Below are 18,851 nucleotides of genomic sequence, written 5' to 3'. Positions count from 1 at the left end.
ATTGTATTTGGTTGTTTGATATAATAATTGTCTTGTGATTGTGGTTGTGATCGTTGTTGATGGTTCGCGAGGCGTGGCCTCGGGCCGAGTGGGGTCACTTGCGGGAGTGACTTCACGCCCTAGTTTCGCCCTTCGTGGAACCCGCCACGAAAGGGGATGTGCACATTAATGGACCGGGTTATCGCTCACTATGTGGAGCGGGGATTTGGTGGGTACGGCTGCGGTCCCTCATTTGGGCGGGTGGTCCGGTGGACGATCGATATTGAGATGATGGGAATTGGTTGGTTGTGTGTGTGTGTGTGTGTGCGATTAAAGCGTCATCGTGTATCTTATTGTTGTTATACATATTGATTGTGTGATTAGTACTGATCCCGGTGTTGTTTTGTAAACTGCGGTGATCCATTCGGGGATGGTGAGCGAGATATTGAGCGGTATTGAGATGAAATCTTGGGATAGGCGGGATGCCACGACATGATGATAGGAGTCTTCCGCTGTAGCCTTTAGTTTATTTACATTTCAGTTAGAACAGTCATTTTGAAATAATGTATCGTACTTTTGGTTTGGTTTTGAGGATTGTAACTATTCGCTAAATTATTTATAATAAACGCTGTTTCTTTATTGTTGTTTGATTATCATTGCCTCGGGTAACCGAGATGGTAATGTCTTCATACTTAAGTGGTCCTGGTAAGGCACTTGGAGTATGGGGGTGTTACAATGTGTAAATTGTAATGCACAAGGTGTGGGTTCGAATCCCGCGTTGGCTACTTGATATTTGGTGTTTGGCACCGACAATGAACGTCTGCCTATTCATCATTAATTATAATTTGTTTTTAAAAATTTTGATGTTTTAATTCTGTTGTTATACTTTTAGTTGAGAAATCGGATATAAGTTCAGGCACAAGTAGCTTCAACCATTCAAGTATTTAAGAGATCAAATTTAAAACTATTAGTTTAAACTTACAACTTTGAGTTTTAAGTTCAAAATTCTGGATTTTTATTTGAGAACTTGAGGTTTTAAGCTAAAAAGCCGGGAATTATAAATATGAGTTTTTTTTTTTTTTTTTTTTTTTTATGTTTTAAGTTGAAAACTCAAGATTCTAACAAAGAAACTCTAGTTGATTATTTTAAAATTTCAAGGTAATAAATGTAATAAAAAGCTGAAAACTTAATATTTTGTGTTGAAAAACCACATATTAAGTTGAAAATCCAACATTCGAAACCCAAATTTCTAAAACTAACATTTAAATTTAATTATTAGATAATTTATCTTTTAATTTCTAAATCACGTGCTTTTAACTTAAGAACTAGACATTTTAATTTAATATTCAACATTTATAATCTAAGCTATAAATAGGGTCCGCATATCACCACGAACCATTTGGATAATCCACGGGATTCTCCTAGCAATTGGACTGTTTTGGCCTTTTGCTAGACTCCCAAAACAAACATGTATGTGTTGTTGGTCACATGGCCCACCAAATTTCATTCTTCCATTCATTCGGCAAGTGTATGTTTAGGAAAATGCTAATCATATTTAGTGCTCTTAATTTCTTAATTTTTTAGCGGTTTTATCCATAATTAGATGTTAACCTTCGTTTGTCTAAGAAAATGTTGATTTTAATTCCTTATTGAACGTTTTTTTCTTTTGGTAGTCTTACTTAAGACATGCGATTCGTTTTAATTTTAAGACGGGTTAAATATCATTTTACATGGGTATATTGGACAAACTTGTAACTTTTCCGATTCATTTTACTTTTGTCATATTCATACCACGTGAGTATATTTGACCCGTCTTAAACTTAAACGGATAATACCCATCTTAAACAAGAATTTGTTTGAAATACCAACTCTTACCCAATAGTATAATTATATTTAATTCGCTTTACGTTACCATTGTATAAAAACGCCTCACACAAGAAGATTTCTTATAAGTAAAAAAACTTGTAATTATACAAAATAAGTCTTAGTCTTGGCATTGTATATTGTTCTAGACACAGCTTGAATGTTCGGGTTTTTCAAACGAAGAGAGGAAAGGATATTACGTGGTTGAATACCGGAAGTACTCAGTGTTTCAACATCCAAAAGTTCAGTATTTGTTAATCGGCGACAAGAAGGATGAGCGGCCATATCTTTAGACGCATCATGGTTATGAGAAATTTCTATCAATTCAATTGTCCAAAGACCGTCACTTTTTTTCTTTCCTTGAATTTTAAAAGGACAGTTAGTAAGACGAGTACTTGTATCCCTTTTTCGACTTACTAAGGGATTCACGCGCCTATCATGATAAACACCCCCTCTATCACAGCCAATAGTTACATACTCATCTTTTTTGGAATTTTTAATAGAGATAGCATACCCTTTTGCCGCAAAGAAAGATTTGAGATAGTCGTAAAGTTCATCTCGAGTCTTAAACCTCTTACATTGTAATTGGTTGAAATCCACATCAACATTTTCGTTACTTTGAACATCCATGTTCACTGTTAAGAAAATGAGATATACTACATCCATAAGAGCATTACAGTGATGAAACTAAACCTAACATGGTTACCAAATACCTAAATTTAAAACCTAAAAAAGAAAAATAAAATGAAGTTTATTCAAAACCTTACAAATAATCATCAATAATAATCAAACCAAGACATAATTTGGGATATGATATCCAATAATCAAACAAATTTCATGAATTATCAATATAAAAAACCAAAGAAATTCCTCACTAATTTAGTGCTTAAGACAATAACAACTAAAATTACTAATTTAAAATTACTAAGAAAGGATAAAGAGAGCAAAGATTCATACCTTAAATCATGCTATGGAATTAAGCCACCAATTTTCACAGTAGAGGGAGATGAAGATAATAAGATTTGGTAAAGTTTTTTTTCTTGTGGTAAAAAACGAGGTGGGGTAAGGGGGATATTATGTGAAATGACAAGCCCAATAAACCTTTTGATTAAGTCAAACACTGATAGGGGTATTTTAGTCAATGAAAAGGAAATTTCAGTGGAGCAGTTGAAACCCTTCGTGGCAATATCAGCACCCTATAAATACCTACACTCTTGATCCTGATGAATTATCAATGTATGTATCATGATTCATGAATACATGTTGAACTAATTTGTAACATGAATAGTCTCCTGAACAATTGAACGTGGTAAACGGTACTACATGGAGTGGGACCCAAGTGAGGAAAACTTACATTTCACAATTCTTACTGCAAAGTACGAGTAACTTTTTTTTTTTTTTAATGAAAAGTCTCTTGTTGGACTAATATCTCTTATTGGGCTCGTCCTATGTTATAGGACGGTCCTATAGGAGAGTAGCTGATATAGTTTTACTTTTTTTTTTTCTTCATGAAATTTATATTAACTATTTTTGTGCGTAGTTGTTCATTCATGGACAAACATTACTCTTTAGTGGACTTTTTGTCATTACTTCTCCATACCTTACCCTTCCCAAAGAAAAACAAAATAAACAAACTCTCTCACTCTAATTTTCTTCCTCACACAATTGATCAAATCTGTCCAATTACTCAATTATAAACGACGATGATCAGTGGCGGAGCCAGGAATTTAAGTCAGTGGGGGCGAAAAATTTCAGCGGGAGCGAAATGATTATATTATAAGGGGGTCTAAAAAAAATTCGGAAATTTTAACTAAAAATTTCGAAATTTTCAATCGTCAGGGGGGCGACCGCCCCTGCTAGCCCCTCCCTGGCTCCACCACTGACGATGATTCTCATGTCGATCAAATAATTATTCTAATCTATTAACTTTATTAACTATGCTATATGAAATTAGGGAAATTAAATTGATTTAAATTAATGAAATTAGGGTTTGAAGAAAGTATTGTCAATGAAAAGTACTCCCTCGCGTTTCAATTGATTTGTTACATTTACTTTAACCCAATCTAGCATCATTAATTGTCAATCATCGCATGGCTGCATGGATATCAATTTGGTTACATGTTTATTTGTATCCTAATTTGGCTTTTACATCCCTCAATTTGATTCTTAATTCTCAATATTTCAGTTAGCGATTATCCTTTTCATAATTAATGTTAACTTCAGTCAATTGGCAATTAGGCCTTTGTTCAATTTGAATCGTGATCTATTTCACCTAGAGACAATGTTTAATTGGGGGCTGTAAATTATTAATATATACTTTCGTTGTGTTGTAAGTTTTGTAAAATTAATCGATCAGTAAGATACTTACCTTGAATTTGACATAATCAATGGCTTATGATCTTGTTCAAGATAGAGAAAAGTGAACCCCGCGTTTAGGAAGAGAAACATAATAAGGGGGCGTTTGGTTCGCATAAAGGTATCGGTATGGAATCAGGAATCAAATCAGGGTGGTATGGGTTTGGAACTCCATTCCTGATACCTTGTGTTTGGTTCAACTCCGGAATGAGGAATGAACTTTTTTTTGTATGTCTATTATTATTCATTGTACTATTTACTTATGTATTAATTTTCTCCTATAAATTTTCATATATTAATTAGTTAAAAACTTGAATATATTTTTTTATACATATTTTAATCTTTTTCTTGATATCTTAATACTTCTATTCTTAAATATTATTAAAAATGTTCAAGAAAAATCATCGTTTGTATTTTTTCCAAAAAAATTAAGAATTCAAGAAAAAAAAATTATATGGATATATTTAGTTTTGTGAGGAAAAAATAAATTTTTTTAATGCTAATTTTTTCCCGAACACTTCTTTGATATGATACCCAAGGTATCATTCTCATACCCACCTCCCCCCTGGGTATGAGAAACTCATACTTCATGGGTTTGAGGTATGGGTATCAAATTATGAAAATAGTGAACCAAACACAAGGTATGGGTTTAGCTCATTCCAAACCCATACCTTATACCTACCATGCTTGAACCAAACACCCCCTAAAGTAGTTGCTTAGGAATGAAAAATAATGGTGTAGAAATGACAAGGGTATAAGGGTCATTTATATCCATAAAAAAGTAACACTCGTCCATGAATGAGCACCACCCTTTTTTTTATGTTTCTAATCGTTATATTTTGATTTGAAAAATCAAAATTAAAATCGTATGAATCATTAAATGAGTATTTCAATTATTTTTTTTACCGAGAGATTAATGGTGTGATTTTATAAAATTTTACTGATAATATATTTTTAATCGTAACTTTTCATCATACAAAATCAATGAATTTTTATCGTATGATTCTTTAAACAAAAAAAAAAAAGAATTCCTTTTTTATATCATAAAAAAAAAACTGGAGATAAATTTATATAGAATGTGAAATACTAAATGACATGAATATATAAATCTAAAAGATTATGTGTATTATAGTCCACCATACTTATAAAATATGCTAAAAAAAACTAAACCTTATTTTAAGAAATATATTTAGACGGAAAAATTTAAAATTTCACATATTCTTTTAGTAAATAGGGATTCTTATTTAAGACCCTCTCTTAACTTAAACACTTTTACACCCGATTAAAATAAGGTGAAAATAAAAGAAGGATGTAAAAGATTTTAAGTTAAGACAATGTTAAGCAAAATCAATCGCAAAATCATCCCTTAACCATGAGGTCAGGGGTTTGATCCCTGCCCATGAGAATGGAGCAAACTCTTTGCCCAGCCGTTTACCTTTTCGTGAGAGCACCCGCGGCGAAGGGATTATACACTGTTGTCAACGGTGGACACCCCGATTTACACCCAAAAAAATTCAACAGTAAAATATTTGCAAAGTGTTAATGAGTTATGGGAGTAATAAATTAGGGGTGTCACCAGGATGGGGGATTTAGAGGGTGTCAAGAAAAGGGTAACCGGCATCCGCACCGGCTAATTAAAATTTACACGAAGTTAAACATACGTATTTAACGTTTCCCACCCATTTAATTTAGGGTGGATATACATTGTAAAGAGTTGAATTGCCATTAGTTTTGACTTTTTGAGTAACAATTTTATACAGGAACCCGAGCCACGGCGGTAGGAATTTTTTTTATTTCCCTCCTGCAATTGCCAACACTACGAATTCACTATTACTCCAAGTAACAGTAGCTAGATCTTATCTGCTGCTTAACCTCTGAATTTACGAGTTCAAAGCGTATTTACAAAGCAGTTGCAATAATGATGAAAATCTTAAGGCACTGATGCATGGTTCTGGTTGGTTCAGGGTTCGATTAGCCAATCCTCAATCTAAACTGAATTATTCCACTTAATGAAGTACGTTGGCAAACTCTCAAGGTACTCTGAAACCCATAGCTAGCCTCCACGAAGGATGACCAGACGTAGTGTGCGGCAGATGCAATGCAGCTAAGAGTCCTTTCCATGTTTCTCCAGGTGTATCTCCCACATGAAAGTTAATAAGCTTCTCTTGGTTCTGGTAGTATTCCTCCAGCAATTTCTTCTGTACGAAAAGCATATTCTTTAACTGGAAGTTTATTTAACATACACTACCTCAGTTCCAAAATTTACTGTCCACATTTGTATATGGTGGTGAAATGATAGAATAGAAAGTAAATTTATATCTAACAAAAGTCGACATCGTTTGACCTTGATAGCACATAACACAATCACCAATCGAACAATGATCCCCACTGAATCATGCTGGCATACCCAAATGTATATCTATTCCAGAAGCAGTTCACAAATATTTGGGTAGTACTTTAAGAGTCGAAACCAAAAACAGTTAACAGGCTAATTGTCAGGAGTTGCAAACAAAACAAATTAAAGTACCTGCTCTCTGTAGAATGTGGTGACATTTGGCTTAACATCTTCAGCAGTCTTGTTACTAATTGAAAACCCAGACTTGGTTGTTTCACACGATGCAGAAGAATCAGCAGTTGACCTCCCTGCCTGGAAGTGATCTCCACAGCGTTTGAAATTCACGACAAGGTCAACGTCGACAAATTGGTCAAGGATTTCCTGCAATAAATGGATCATTCTCCATCAGAATCAGAATAGTCCATCTACTTCTTCCAACAACCAAACCAACATAATAAAACATGGAAAAATTGGAAAGTATTACTACCTATTATAGTCTACTTTCCAAGCCACTACTGAATCATAACTTTTTTTTCCAGCTACCTAACAAGGTATGTTAACAGCTCGTGGTTTCCGGCAAATTAAACATAAAGTGACCGTTTTGCCTTTTCTTTATTCCTCCCAACTCACCATTTCTTTCATTCCTCTTCCTCCCTCATTAGACGCTCATCCCCTTCCCCACTATCTCCCTTTTAATCTTACCTCTCTCAACTCTGCTGCCTGTAATTGATGTCACCTGGTAAATGTTCATCACAACATTTGAATTTGTTAACAATGATATGTAAATTACTTGAGCAATAGAGGAAGAGAAGGAGAGAGGTGACTTGGTAGAGTCTGAACAACTATGGCAAAGCCGAGGAATCGGCTCCATATGGAAAGGGGAGGGACGGTTTCAAGGGATAATGAAAATAGAAGAACGGCAAAATAGGAAAAGATTTATCATTTACAATTGCAACAGGAGTATCCGAGTATGTTCATTAGATGGCTGAAATTAGTGAGTTAGTACCAAACTGGTAGCCAACATGCCAGGAAAACAAATATTAGGCGGTTGTTTGAAAAGGCGAGTTATAATAGGTAATAGTTTGCTACTTTTTCCGTTAAAATTAGTTTGTACCGAACGCCAATGGAGAAAAGACCGGCCTAAATAGGTCATTGATGAGGACGAGACTACAGAAGGTACTAGAATAGCTCCATGATCCATCCTTAGGTATCCATTTGAAAAAACATTAAGGCGGCAGACATGATCACATTTCATGCACCTATTTAGTAATTAGCTGATAAATGCCACAAATGAACAGCAGGCTATTTCAATATATTACAACAAGCTTTTCAAAATGAAGAAAGGACCATGATAACAACTCTTATTTGATATGATATCAATATACGTAGCACTTTACCTTGATTTTTCAGAACAAAACCTAAGTTTAAGGGTGTCTTTCTTCTAGTTCTCTATGTATTTTATCTTCTTCAACTGTTGAAGTGGACTGTTGAGACAGTTACTACTGTAGCTAGTAGGCTAGTACACAGACATGCAGGTGAAAAAGGTGCCTTACAGCTTGGAGACGTGTTCGAGGAATGCCATCCAAAATAAACCCAGTTTCACCTCTGTAATATCCATCTTCAAGTCTCTTTGACAGCAAACCAAAAATGATAGTCTCAGGAACAATCTTCTTGCAGTTAACTGCTTCAGCCATCTAACTTAACAAACAAACAAAGACATAAGTTAAAAAAGCCGTCCCATAACCAAATACTACAAGATCATCATCATAAATGTGAGGCGTGTGAGCATCAAGGCAATCATAGTTACATTTTCAGGAGGTATTGAGCCTTAGACAATATATAAGCTATTTCCCATTGAGCCTTTCATTCTCATTTAATTCAACACTGCTAACAATAGCCGATAAGAGACAACTCATCAATTAACTATTCCCCTTATATCAATTCTAAAAGTCTCAATCTAGTTTCTTTTCCTAAGTTTTTTAAATAATACGTAGTACTCCGTAGTAAATAACAAATTACGGAGTACTTTTTTGGCAGTCAGCTTTCAAGCTTCCCTTACTACTATCCTTGTGCACTCCTAGTCCTAATTGTAGGGGTCAGCAAACCGCATACCTGGCACGAAAAACTGGATATACAGCTTTCGTATACCCATACATTTTGTGTTGTGTACCCATGTTTCAGTTTCCGTGTACATAGTTTTATAATTTAACAGTTCATATGACTGTATCCTATACGTCCTAATTCTAAACAACCGTACCAGGCATCCGAAACGGTTAGCTACAAAATATGTATAAATTAAAACTTACTACTATCATAGCATTTTCTTATCCCAACACGGTATCAAACATTTTTTTTTTTTGGCTTACACCTACCTATACAGCCTACTATTTCGAAACTAGCCTTTTAACTGGTAAAAAACGGCATCATCTGCCATATGTTTTACAGAAATGGAACCTAGTGAAATAACTAAATAAGATCTATGATTTCGAAAAGGAGGCTCTACAGACTATTTCTCCTAAATTTCATGCACATTTCATCAATAAGCAACGTTACTAGACACCTGTAGCCCCATACGGAAACATTGTGAGGCACAACTTCATAAAACATGCTACATTTCATATGGAGTACTATTTTAATGCGAGACGGTTAGTTACTCAGCGAGTTACTTCTCTATATCTCCTGCAACGAAATTGACTCTGGCAGTGACAATACATTAAAATCACTCCAATACAGCTCCAGTCCCTCAAGCACTTATTCTCACAATGCAGAATCACACATATAGTCTCGCAATCAATTAATGCGAGAGATAACAACAACAGCAGCAGCAGCAACAACAACAACACTTATCCTCACAAATCAGAATCACACATATAGTCTCGCAGTCAATTAATGCGAGAAATAACAACAGCAGCAACAACAATAACACTTTTTCTCACAAATCAAAATCACATATATATAGTCTCGCAATCAATTAATGCGAGCAGCAGCAGCAGCACTAATAATCTAGGTAATGAACTCAAACAAATGACACAGGAGATGATAATAGAATATATTTCCACAGTTTCATGTGATTACGAACGAAAAATCATCGAAGAGTACACAATCAAATGAAACGGAGACTGTATACAAAAAATAGTTCGTACATATTTCGAATAACCTAAACAACGAAAAGGAACAAATGAAGTACTCCGTAGACCGTAATAGAGAGTAATATGATTAGGTGAAGAACAAAACCTGCTTATAGAGAGAAGAATTAGGGTTAAGATCTTGACGAAGGAGTGTAGTAATAGAAATATGAGGAACATGAAGAATTCTGGACATCATTTCCGCATAAACATGTTTCTTAGCATCGGGATTCCCAATGAAAACCCACTGTACACCTCTACAAGGTCTAGAACCTTCCGAATTCGACGCCGTGGGTATCGGATGACTTGTTTTTTCGCCGGCGCTGTCGACGGTGTCATAATCGAATTGTGGCTGAGCTGATGCGGCGGAGACGGCGGCGACGTGGTGTGATCGAATTAAGGAATGTGAAAATTGACGGAGAGAAGGTGTTGCAATGGCGGATGAGAGACGGCTGAGGACCGCCATGGGAGGAAAGGGAAGGGACTCAAGGGAGTGTGAATGTGTGATTGTGATGAAGAGAACAATAGAGAAGCTAGGAGTGTGGCCGTGTGAGGTCGTGCAACGGTACACTAGATATTTTGAGTGCCACCACACATGGCGTTTGCTTTATTTGTCGACTATGGAATACTACTAAAGTATTTTTCTTATACAAATTCTCAATTGTGACCGACAGTTTTCGTCACAAGCTTGTGACATCTTACATGACGCAAGTGGAAGAGCAAGTGAGAAAGTAAGTGAGGGAGAACATGAGAGACGTCATAAACTTGTGACCGTCACAAAGAAGATTTATTGTTTTTCTTAACGAGTCTTGTGTAAAACTTGGGGTGGAGATGGAAGCCAGCCCCGGGATTCTTGGGCTAACACATCTCTTGGTGCCCATTTTAGCATAATAAGGAATTGGCATAGCCTAATAGTCCAACATGGTACCACATGTCATGGACTATGGGTCATGTCTAGATCGAAGTTGAGAAAGAAGAGCGTGCATAGTTCAGGCACTACACGTTTAGCCAAGTTTAAAGCTAAAGGAAAGAATTGTTTGGGCACGACACGTTGTAGGTTGTGATTGTCATTTTCATTTCACTGGTACGACACAAAGCCAACATTCCTGTGTCTAGGCCGTGTCATTTTCTCCTTTAGGTATGGTGGGCCACACGAAACACGCCCCGATATGACCCACTTTCATCTCTACTTGGGGTAGATTTCCAGGAGTTTTAGGTTGAGTCTTTCCAAGCGAAATCTTATAGTGGGGTATTTATGGTATGAGAATATGCATTTTCTATCACCTTGGTAAAAGGGTAGTTATCCTGGCATACCTGGTTTGAAGGTTATCACGTATATTCAGCGTTTACGCAGTGCACACCCAAAATAACGGTTACGGGTTTCCTTGTCATCCTAAAAAAGGATGATAACGTAAAATGGAGACATGACTATATTAGTAAGATAAAAAAAAAGTTATTAAAAACTCGTTTTACAATAAACTTGTGTAAAAGCCTAACATAAGTATTTGTGTTTTTGACCTGTGCGTTTCGAGTTAATTGCACTGTCATCGGGCTAATTTCCACTTTGAGAGTTTGCTGTTTTTAATCCTAACCATTTATATTCGGAAAGTAGAATTAGGTTGCTAGACGCGGTGGAGTTTGGTCTCGAACTCATTGCTACCAGACTTGGTAAATGGATCAATTAGAACTGGTTTGAGATACTTTCAGGTATATTATTATTAATTAATTTAAGGATAATTGTTTGAGCGTAATAATAAATCTTCAAGTCAAGTTGGAGAAGGTTGGATTGATTTGGGTTTGAGTCAATTTTGAATCCTGTGTTTGAATACAAGTCGAATTATTCCACCAAAAACATAAAACCAACAATTGTAACAAGTGACATTTTCGTGACAAAATCATAAAAACTACAATAGATTATTATTATTATCACAAATTCTCAATTAAGACGGGTCAAGTATCATACTACTTGTGTATATAAGACAAATATATTTTTTCCCTCTGCTTTTTTATATAAATAAGATTACAAGTGATATGATATGTACCTGATCGGTTTTAAACTTACTGTATTATTATTTGTGTGGAAAGGTGGAGTTATTATTGCAAAACTTTACAAAAGTTGGATTAATTTTGATTAGCCAAAAACAAATTAAAAAACAAAAAACATAGTAGTAGGCAATTAGTGCTCACGTTTAGGTTGATATAATCAAGACAAAAGTCAAGAGATCAACTCTTGTCTCCGGTCAGAACTCCACCACTTTGAGTTTCAGCTATTGAAACTGAAAATAGTAAATCACAGACTGATAGAAACTGAGTGAGTAAAATGAGCCCCAAGATCCGGACACCGATTCCTATGCCTGCCGGTATTAACTACTTATATTTTCCTCTTTTTTTTTTCGCTTTTATTTTCCCCATTTATTAATTTTATTTTATTTATTATTTGGCCCTTGAATATCTGCTTTTTATTTTTGTTTCCTTTATTTTGGCTAATTAGAGTTCAGTTACAGAACTTACAGTAACAGATGAATCTGATAGTAATAATAAAAAGAAGAAATTTGAAATTGGGCAGGTAAACGTAGTAAAAACGGGGGTAAAACGAGCATGTGGTTAGCTCAAAATCCGAGCAAACGATGGGCTGAATTGTTCTTCCTTCTTTACACTCCCTTTTGGCTTACTCTTTGCCTCGGCATTGTCGTCCCTTTCAAATTATACGAGGTTTGACTTCTATTTTCCGTTCGTTTGTTTATCTTTGATTAAAATACCTGTTACAAATGATTATGATTTATGTAGAAAATTTGTTGTATGGGATTCAATGTGCCTTTAATTTTAGTAGTCAAACACGGGGCTTTTGATTTTTCACAAATTACCATCTAAAGTTAAGGCGACACTCAGAAGTGATTTAAATGGATGAAATGAAACGAGGGTTGTGAGAGGTCATAACTCGAAAGACGGTTTTAAGAAAGATCTAGTGATTATTTTTTTGGATGTGGATCTTTGAATATGATACGGATGTATTGTGATTTTGGGCAGAATTTCAGAGAGCTGGAATATTTGCTGGTGGCTATGATTTCGGCTATACCATCGTTTGTGATACCCATGTTTTTTGTTGGAAAGGTAACAACTTGAAATCGCTCGTAATTGATCTCACATGTTGTGCTATAAACGCGGCCTGTACTGCTTCAGAATGTGATTACATTTATCTTTGATAAAAAAAGTGGATGAGAATCTGTTATTTCGTGAAAAAAAAAAAGCGCAAGGGGGTAAGTGTCAATTTGTTGTAGTCCGTTATGCCCGTAATCCAAAATAAGACTGAATTTTAGGATTGTATAGTGTACTGGTGTATACTAATTCCTCGGATTGTGGCACCAAGTTAATTACATAATGGGTTAAATAAAGCCTAATTGTTGATCATTGTTGCTAAAATTATGTGATTATTGAGGCCAAAACTCTTGGTCCTTTAATCACTTATTTTCCAAAACCCATGTATTATCGATGCCGTAGTTAGTTACTCACTTTTGGCTACTTTCTTAAGAACACGATAACTATTATTCCATCAAGGAGCCTGGAAAATAACCCTCCATATTTATACAGTTATCGTGTTAGCGTTTACCTAAATTCTTATTGTAAGTCTACTTTCTTAGACTTTGTAATGTTACTGTGTCAGGCTGATAAAGGCGTTCCATTGAAGGATCGTTATTGGGTCAAGGTATGTTATCTTCTTAGCATTGCATTATTATCTGACACAACTCCCCTCCTAGATTTCCTGGTAATATGAATCTTCGTCCAGAGTTTAGGTTTCTCAATATTAAGATATGTTAATATTGATTGGACCTCAACCATGATGAGCCATCTCAACCAAAACTTTAAAGTGATGATTAAGGTCCAATCAATATTAATATATCCTAATACGCCCCTTCACTCGAATGCCCTTTGGGCTTGAAGAGTGGTTAGTGCACAGGCTCCTCAATACCATGTGTTGAAACTCACTTGTGAGATATCGAGGGGGCCCTGGACCTGTGACCTCTTAGTCACGCGGGCTCTGATACCATGTTGATGAACCATCTCAACCAAAACCTAAGTGATGGTTGAGGTCCAATCAATATGAATATATCCTAATACTCAATCATCGGCCAATAGTCGGATATATTGTTGTTGAGTACTATTGGTCTGCTGCTGGATGCCTGGATGTCAATTGCAGCATTTAGAAATTTGTTTTGATATGATTTTATTACTAAACTACACATTTGTCTGATTTTTTTTCCTGACTTCCATATATGCGTAGAACTACTTGCCCTTTCATGTGTACTGTGGATTGTGTTGTCGAATTCCATGACATTGATTTTGAAAACAAATTTCTTCAATTATATATCCATGTTAAACATGTCTTGTATGGGTTCTCAACTTCTCACAGATTTAGCATTTTGAATGATTTATGTTCTTTTGGCAGGCTAGTCTCTGGATCATACTCTTCAGTTATGTCGGCAATTACTTTTGGACCCACTACTTTTTCAAAGTACTTGGAGCTTCCTATACCTTCCCATCTTGGAAGATGAATGATGTGAGTCATCCTGAATTTTCTGCTTACTGATTGACACTAGTCTTACTGGTTTTCAGTAGTACTTTGAACTGCGCCTTCAATTATTTTCAAGATCTTATAATTTATCCTTTCACTTTTGTAGGTACCGCATACAACTTTCCTGCTAACTCACGTTTGTTTTCTCTTCTACCACGTTGCTTCAAACATGACACTTCGCAGATTGCGATATGCCCTCGCTGATGTACCTGAAAAAATCCGTTGGTTTATGGAGGGTGCGTGGATATTAGCACTCTCCTATTTTATTGCATACTTGGAGACAATAGCAATTGCCAATGTAAGCAGACTCTTCTCTGAGCCTACGTATTTCAAATTTCCATTTTCATTAATATCAGATAATTGTTCTGTTGGATAAGTTCCTGTAGTTCTTGAATATCCACATACTCCCTCATATTGTCTTTCTTACAAGCTGAATCTATCAGAAAAAAAGGTTTGAAAAAAACCTTTAATCAAGTTGGCTAGTCATCACAACAGCTCATTTTCTCATTTCTCGATGGACTGCCATTAGCAGCAATCAATGGCGGATTTTTCTTTTGTTGGGAGGGGCTGACCCCTGCTAGCTTAATCAAACTTGAGGTTAAGGGATTAGCCCTTGTCCCCCTCTTTCTTTTGCTCCAAGATCTGCCACTATTGGCAATAGTATGTATGCGAGTCTGTTAGCTTCTCGAGGAACGTTGGTTGCAGAAAGACATGAGATTGTTGTTTTGATCAGTTGACTGTTTTCTCTTTCGATAACTCACTACCACAGGAGATAGAGAATCACATTTGATCATGATTAGAGCATGATAATAGTATATAGAGTTGTAGGTGCCCACCTTGGAAGTAGAATGGGAAGTCCGGGAAAATAGCCTTTAAGTTTTACACAAGTCCCAAGAAAAAAATCAGGGAATCATGTACTTCTGACAAATCTCTCTCTCAAGTCCGCCAACTTCATCTTTGTGCAATATATATGTAGAGGTGGATGCTGTTGATCACAGGCTTGATAGTTTCTGTGTAACTATTGAATTGGTTTTGGCCTAAAGGTGATCTATGGACGACAAAGTTGGGTTTTTCCCCAACTTCTGAAAGTTATTCACCCTTTTAGAGAGTGCTTAGTTGTAAGACCGTGTCTTCATACCCGAAAGTTAACTTTTGGTTGCAGTCACCTAGTTGATCTGGCCAAGGTAGGCAATCTGCCTTCAGTTGGTTATAATGTCTACCCTTTAGGGTGGCTGATCGCTTGGTTTCCATTTCAAATGGAGCCGAGGACTCAATATTCATTAGGCCTGGATTGTGATTGAATAAGCGAAGTGACTCATTAAACTTGTTGCACCTCTATTTATCTGAAGTTCAGTCATTCGTTGTAATTTTTGGGGTTGTACGTAAATGGTCTTTTTCTTCGTTAACAAGGGGGTAGACTGACTGGCTGAGTACATCCGACTATCCTTATCTTGCTATATGTGTGTTTACCTTGAGGGATTGAGGCACTAAGGTAATGTTGTCGTTTGTGCCTGATCTGTAAATGCTTTTCGTGATTTGGGGATGCACGACTCTTAAGATTACTGTCACTGTAATTGTTTTACAATTCTCGTAGGTTTATTTATCTGATGTATTTTCACATCACAGTTAATTAACATAAATTTTCCGCTTTTTACACAAGCATTTATATGATATTCCTTGCCTGCATTTCTGTATATTTTACAAGGCAAATCATCTGAATTATGTAATATATCTTTCATTCAAATGGTGACAGTTATTTTAAAAATCCGTGCAGTTTCCGTACTATGAATTTGTTGATCGAGAAGCCATGTACAAAGTTGGATGCTTGTTTTATGCAATTTACTTCGTCGTAAGCTTCCCCATGTTTCTGCGGTAAGTACAAGCAACAAACCTGGGAACATTCTTCAAGCTGCTCATAATTTCTACATATTTAACTAATCTTGGCTGTTTTTACGAATTTCAGAATTGACGAGAAGCCCGGAGACAAATGGGACTTGGCAAGAGTTGCAGTAGATGCACTGGGAGCAGCCATGCTAGTCACAATAATACTAGATTTGTGGCGCATTTTCTTAGGACCCATCGTTCCTGTTCCTGATGCACAGCAATGCGCTCAAGCTGGTCTCCCGTGGTTTGCAGACCATGTCAATACCACATAACCCCAGATTACGCTTTTTCACTGTTAGAAACATTTGTACAACATGATATGTTTTCCTTCTGGGAAAGGGGCCTCCATTTTACAGGATAGACGTTTGAAATGTGTAATTTTGGTCATGTGGAACTTCAAGCAGCACCTGAATTTTTTATGTGAGGAGTTGCCCATCTTACCTTTACTCCAGTTTTGGGACATATCCATGCCTGACTCGTATTTAAGAATGTGTATGCGATCCTTAACCCTTAACTGACAGTCCAACCTTCCTGATACCTGAGACAAAATGACTCTTGTATGTCAAAGTAAAGAAACCAGGCGGAACCAGGCCCGGCCAGGTCTAACCTCTGCTTGTGCACAGTTCCCTCAAAGTTTTGGGGCCCAAATATATTCTTATACAGTCCAGTTGTTACTGACTATGCCGGAAGAAAAAAAGTTCCGAGCTTGAATGCATAGTGATAGCAATCAGTCCAATTTTTAACGAGCTGATTGCCTAAACCCGTTCTCCAAGTGGCCGAGGCCATCTGAGCCAATAATTTGACAACGGCTACGGTTGAAGCCGTCTAAAGAGACTGCAGAAGTAGAATACATTGGTACTTTCCCTCAACTGATCCGAGAAAGATGGGAGGGAAATGGCAGACCCCGATTTCCTTGACCTTTACCCTTGAACCCCCATACATATGAGACGTCAACAATGGCACAAAAACCGGCGGTTCCAAACTAACCGGTCCAAAATCAAACCGGCTAATCACCGAAGCCACAACATACTCCATTTGTATAAACGCCATTTCTTTCCTAGACAAACCCTCGGTCGAGCCTGAAAGACGGGACAAATACATGTGAACCATTTTCAAAATTCCTCGACTACTGTCATCATGATCATTTTCTACCTTCTTGAACCAGCGACCAGGATTGAAAAACCAATTTGAGGCCTTTCATTTAGACTAATAAACATCAATTAACATAACATTGTTGAGAATCCAACGAAAAACCATATTTCTAAACCTGTTTACTTAAATACTTCACCTTAGTTGGCAACTTGGCGTACGATCCTGTCTAGAAAGAGCTTAATAATGCTTAAAAAACACAAGCATGCTCTGACTTAGATGTGATATATTCAATGGGATTTCAATGTAAAGGAGGAAGCTTTGAAACTTGAAACTTAGATGTAATTATTTGCAACAACATTCTGTTGTATGCTTACATCATACATTTATTTGGCTGCTACTATGAATCTATAATATCTATATATAATGATCCTATGCTCATACCTCATTTTATTTATTAATTGCTATTCTCTAATTTTTGCTTACTTAATTTTTGCTTTCACCTACAAATTGATCTTCAAAACTAATTTTGCTACCTGTTCACCTGGTTTATGTTATGTATTGCCTTCATAATCATGTCTTCTGAAATCACTTTGGTGCCAATTTCCAAACAGATACGTCTTCCAACATTGATCCTTATCTCAACATTAAGCTCGAGTTTATCCTCCAGCTTATTGTTAATTATCTTCAATATGGCAGTTGGCCTTGTTCGAACCAAGTTATTAGTAGATGCAAGTGGACTTCGGATAAGACGGGACAATCTTCAATAACGTTTCCAACCTTAACAAACATGTTGAAATTCTCCACATGAACCTTGAGTACAGTCAAACCCAACAGACTAATATCCTGTAGGAAAATGAAATCGAATAGACTGCTCAACACCAATATTTGTAGTTGCTCCATTCGGGAGAGGATATCAGACAAGTTCTAGTCTTTTAGAATTGTTACATGACTAATCCTCTCTTTACATGATACATGAATTCCAACCATAACTAACTTTAACTCAGATTCCCTTGATAATTGCAGAACCTTAAGCAACTCGATTTCCTTACTGATTTCGTAACCTCAAGTCGCCTCATCTATATCAGAAACTCCCTCAAAATTAACCCTGTCTTTCTCATCCACTTTGATCAAGTCAAAGTTTCTAAACCTGTTGTCGAGTTCGGCTCAAGTAAATAGACAGGATCAATTTGAGTATGTTTGGTGTCAACGACGTTAAACGACAAATTAGGGCTCCTTAACCTAAAAATATTGAAAATCTAAGGATTTTTTTTATAATAATCCCTAAATGGGATTACATTATATTAACATCATTCGTAATCAAATTAACATTATGATAATTTCAAGAAAATATTAGGAATATAACCCTCCTAAAATTAACAAAGATTTACTAAAATAAAGCTAAAGATATTAACTAACCATAAATATAATCAACAATTAGTAAAATAACATGTAATAATAACACTAACAAATAAATAAACTAGTTCTATTACTCGTGAAATTCACGGGTATAGCTATGTTTCGACATTAGTGGTGTTATGTAAGCCCGGATTTGCGATTGCACTGGACCTTAAGGAGAAAATGGTCTTGTAAAGAAAAAAAATTCTATTAATCAATACGTATATTGTCATAATATATCATCAAAGTATAA

At 36.1% G+C, this 18,851-nt stretch overlaps 2 protein-coding genes across 2 annotated transcripts; one reads left to right on the top strand and one right to left on the bottom strand.

The window, feature by feature from the left end:
• Positions 1 to 5,834: 5,834 nt before the first annotated feature.
• Positions 5,835 to 10,295, bottom strand: LOC141652840 (putative adenylate kinase 7, mitochondrial). The gene is made up of 4 exons (XM_074460444.1): positions 9,767 to 10,295; positions 8,086 to 8,226; positions 6,725 to 6,913; positions 5,835 to 6,395 (listed from the first exon to the last, which is right to left on the bottom strand). Exons 1-4 carry the CDS (start codon positions 10,121 to 10,123, stop codon positions 6,228 to 6,230), a joined length of 855 nt encoding a protein of 284 aa, XP_074316545.1. The 5' UTR covers positions 10,124 to 10,295; the 3' UTR covers positions 5,835 to 6,227.
• Positions 10,296 to 11,817: 1,522 nt separating this feature from the next.
• On the top strand, positions 11,818 to 16,557 carry LOC141652838 (cycloeucalenol cycloisomerase). The gene is made up of 8 exons (XM_074460443.1): positions 11,818 to 12,017; positions 12,224 to 12,369; positions 12,685 to 12,768; positions 13,319 to 13,360; positions 14,102 to 14,212; positions 14,334 to 14,525; positions 16,002 to 16,099; positions 16,191 to 16,557. Exons 1-8 carry the CDS (start codon positions 11,978 to 11,980, stop codon positions 16,381 to 16,383), a joined length of 906 nt encoding a protein of 301 aa, XP_074316544.1. The 5' UTR covers positions 11,818 to 11,977; the 3' UTR covers positions 16,384 to 16,557.
• The last annotated feature ends 2,294 nt before the right edge of the window (positions 16,558 to 18,851 follow it).

The sequence above is a fragment of the Silene latifolia genome, chromosome 4 (genome assembly GCF_048544455.1).
Source record: "Silene latifolia isolate original U9 population chromosome 4, ASM4854445v1, whole genome shotgun sequence".
Taxonomy (NCBI): Eukaryota; Viridiplantae; Streptophyta; class Magnoliopsida; order Caryophyllales; family Caryophyllaceae; genus Silene; species Silene latifolia.
Note: the sequence above shows the minus strand (reverse complement) of the source record. Positions and strands in the feature narration are given on the sequence as shown.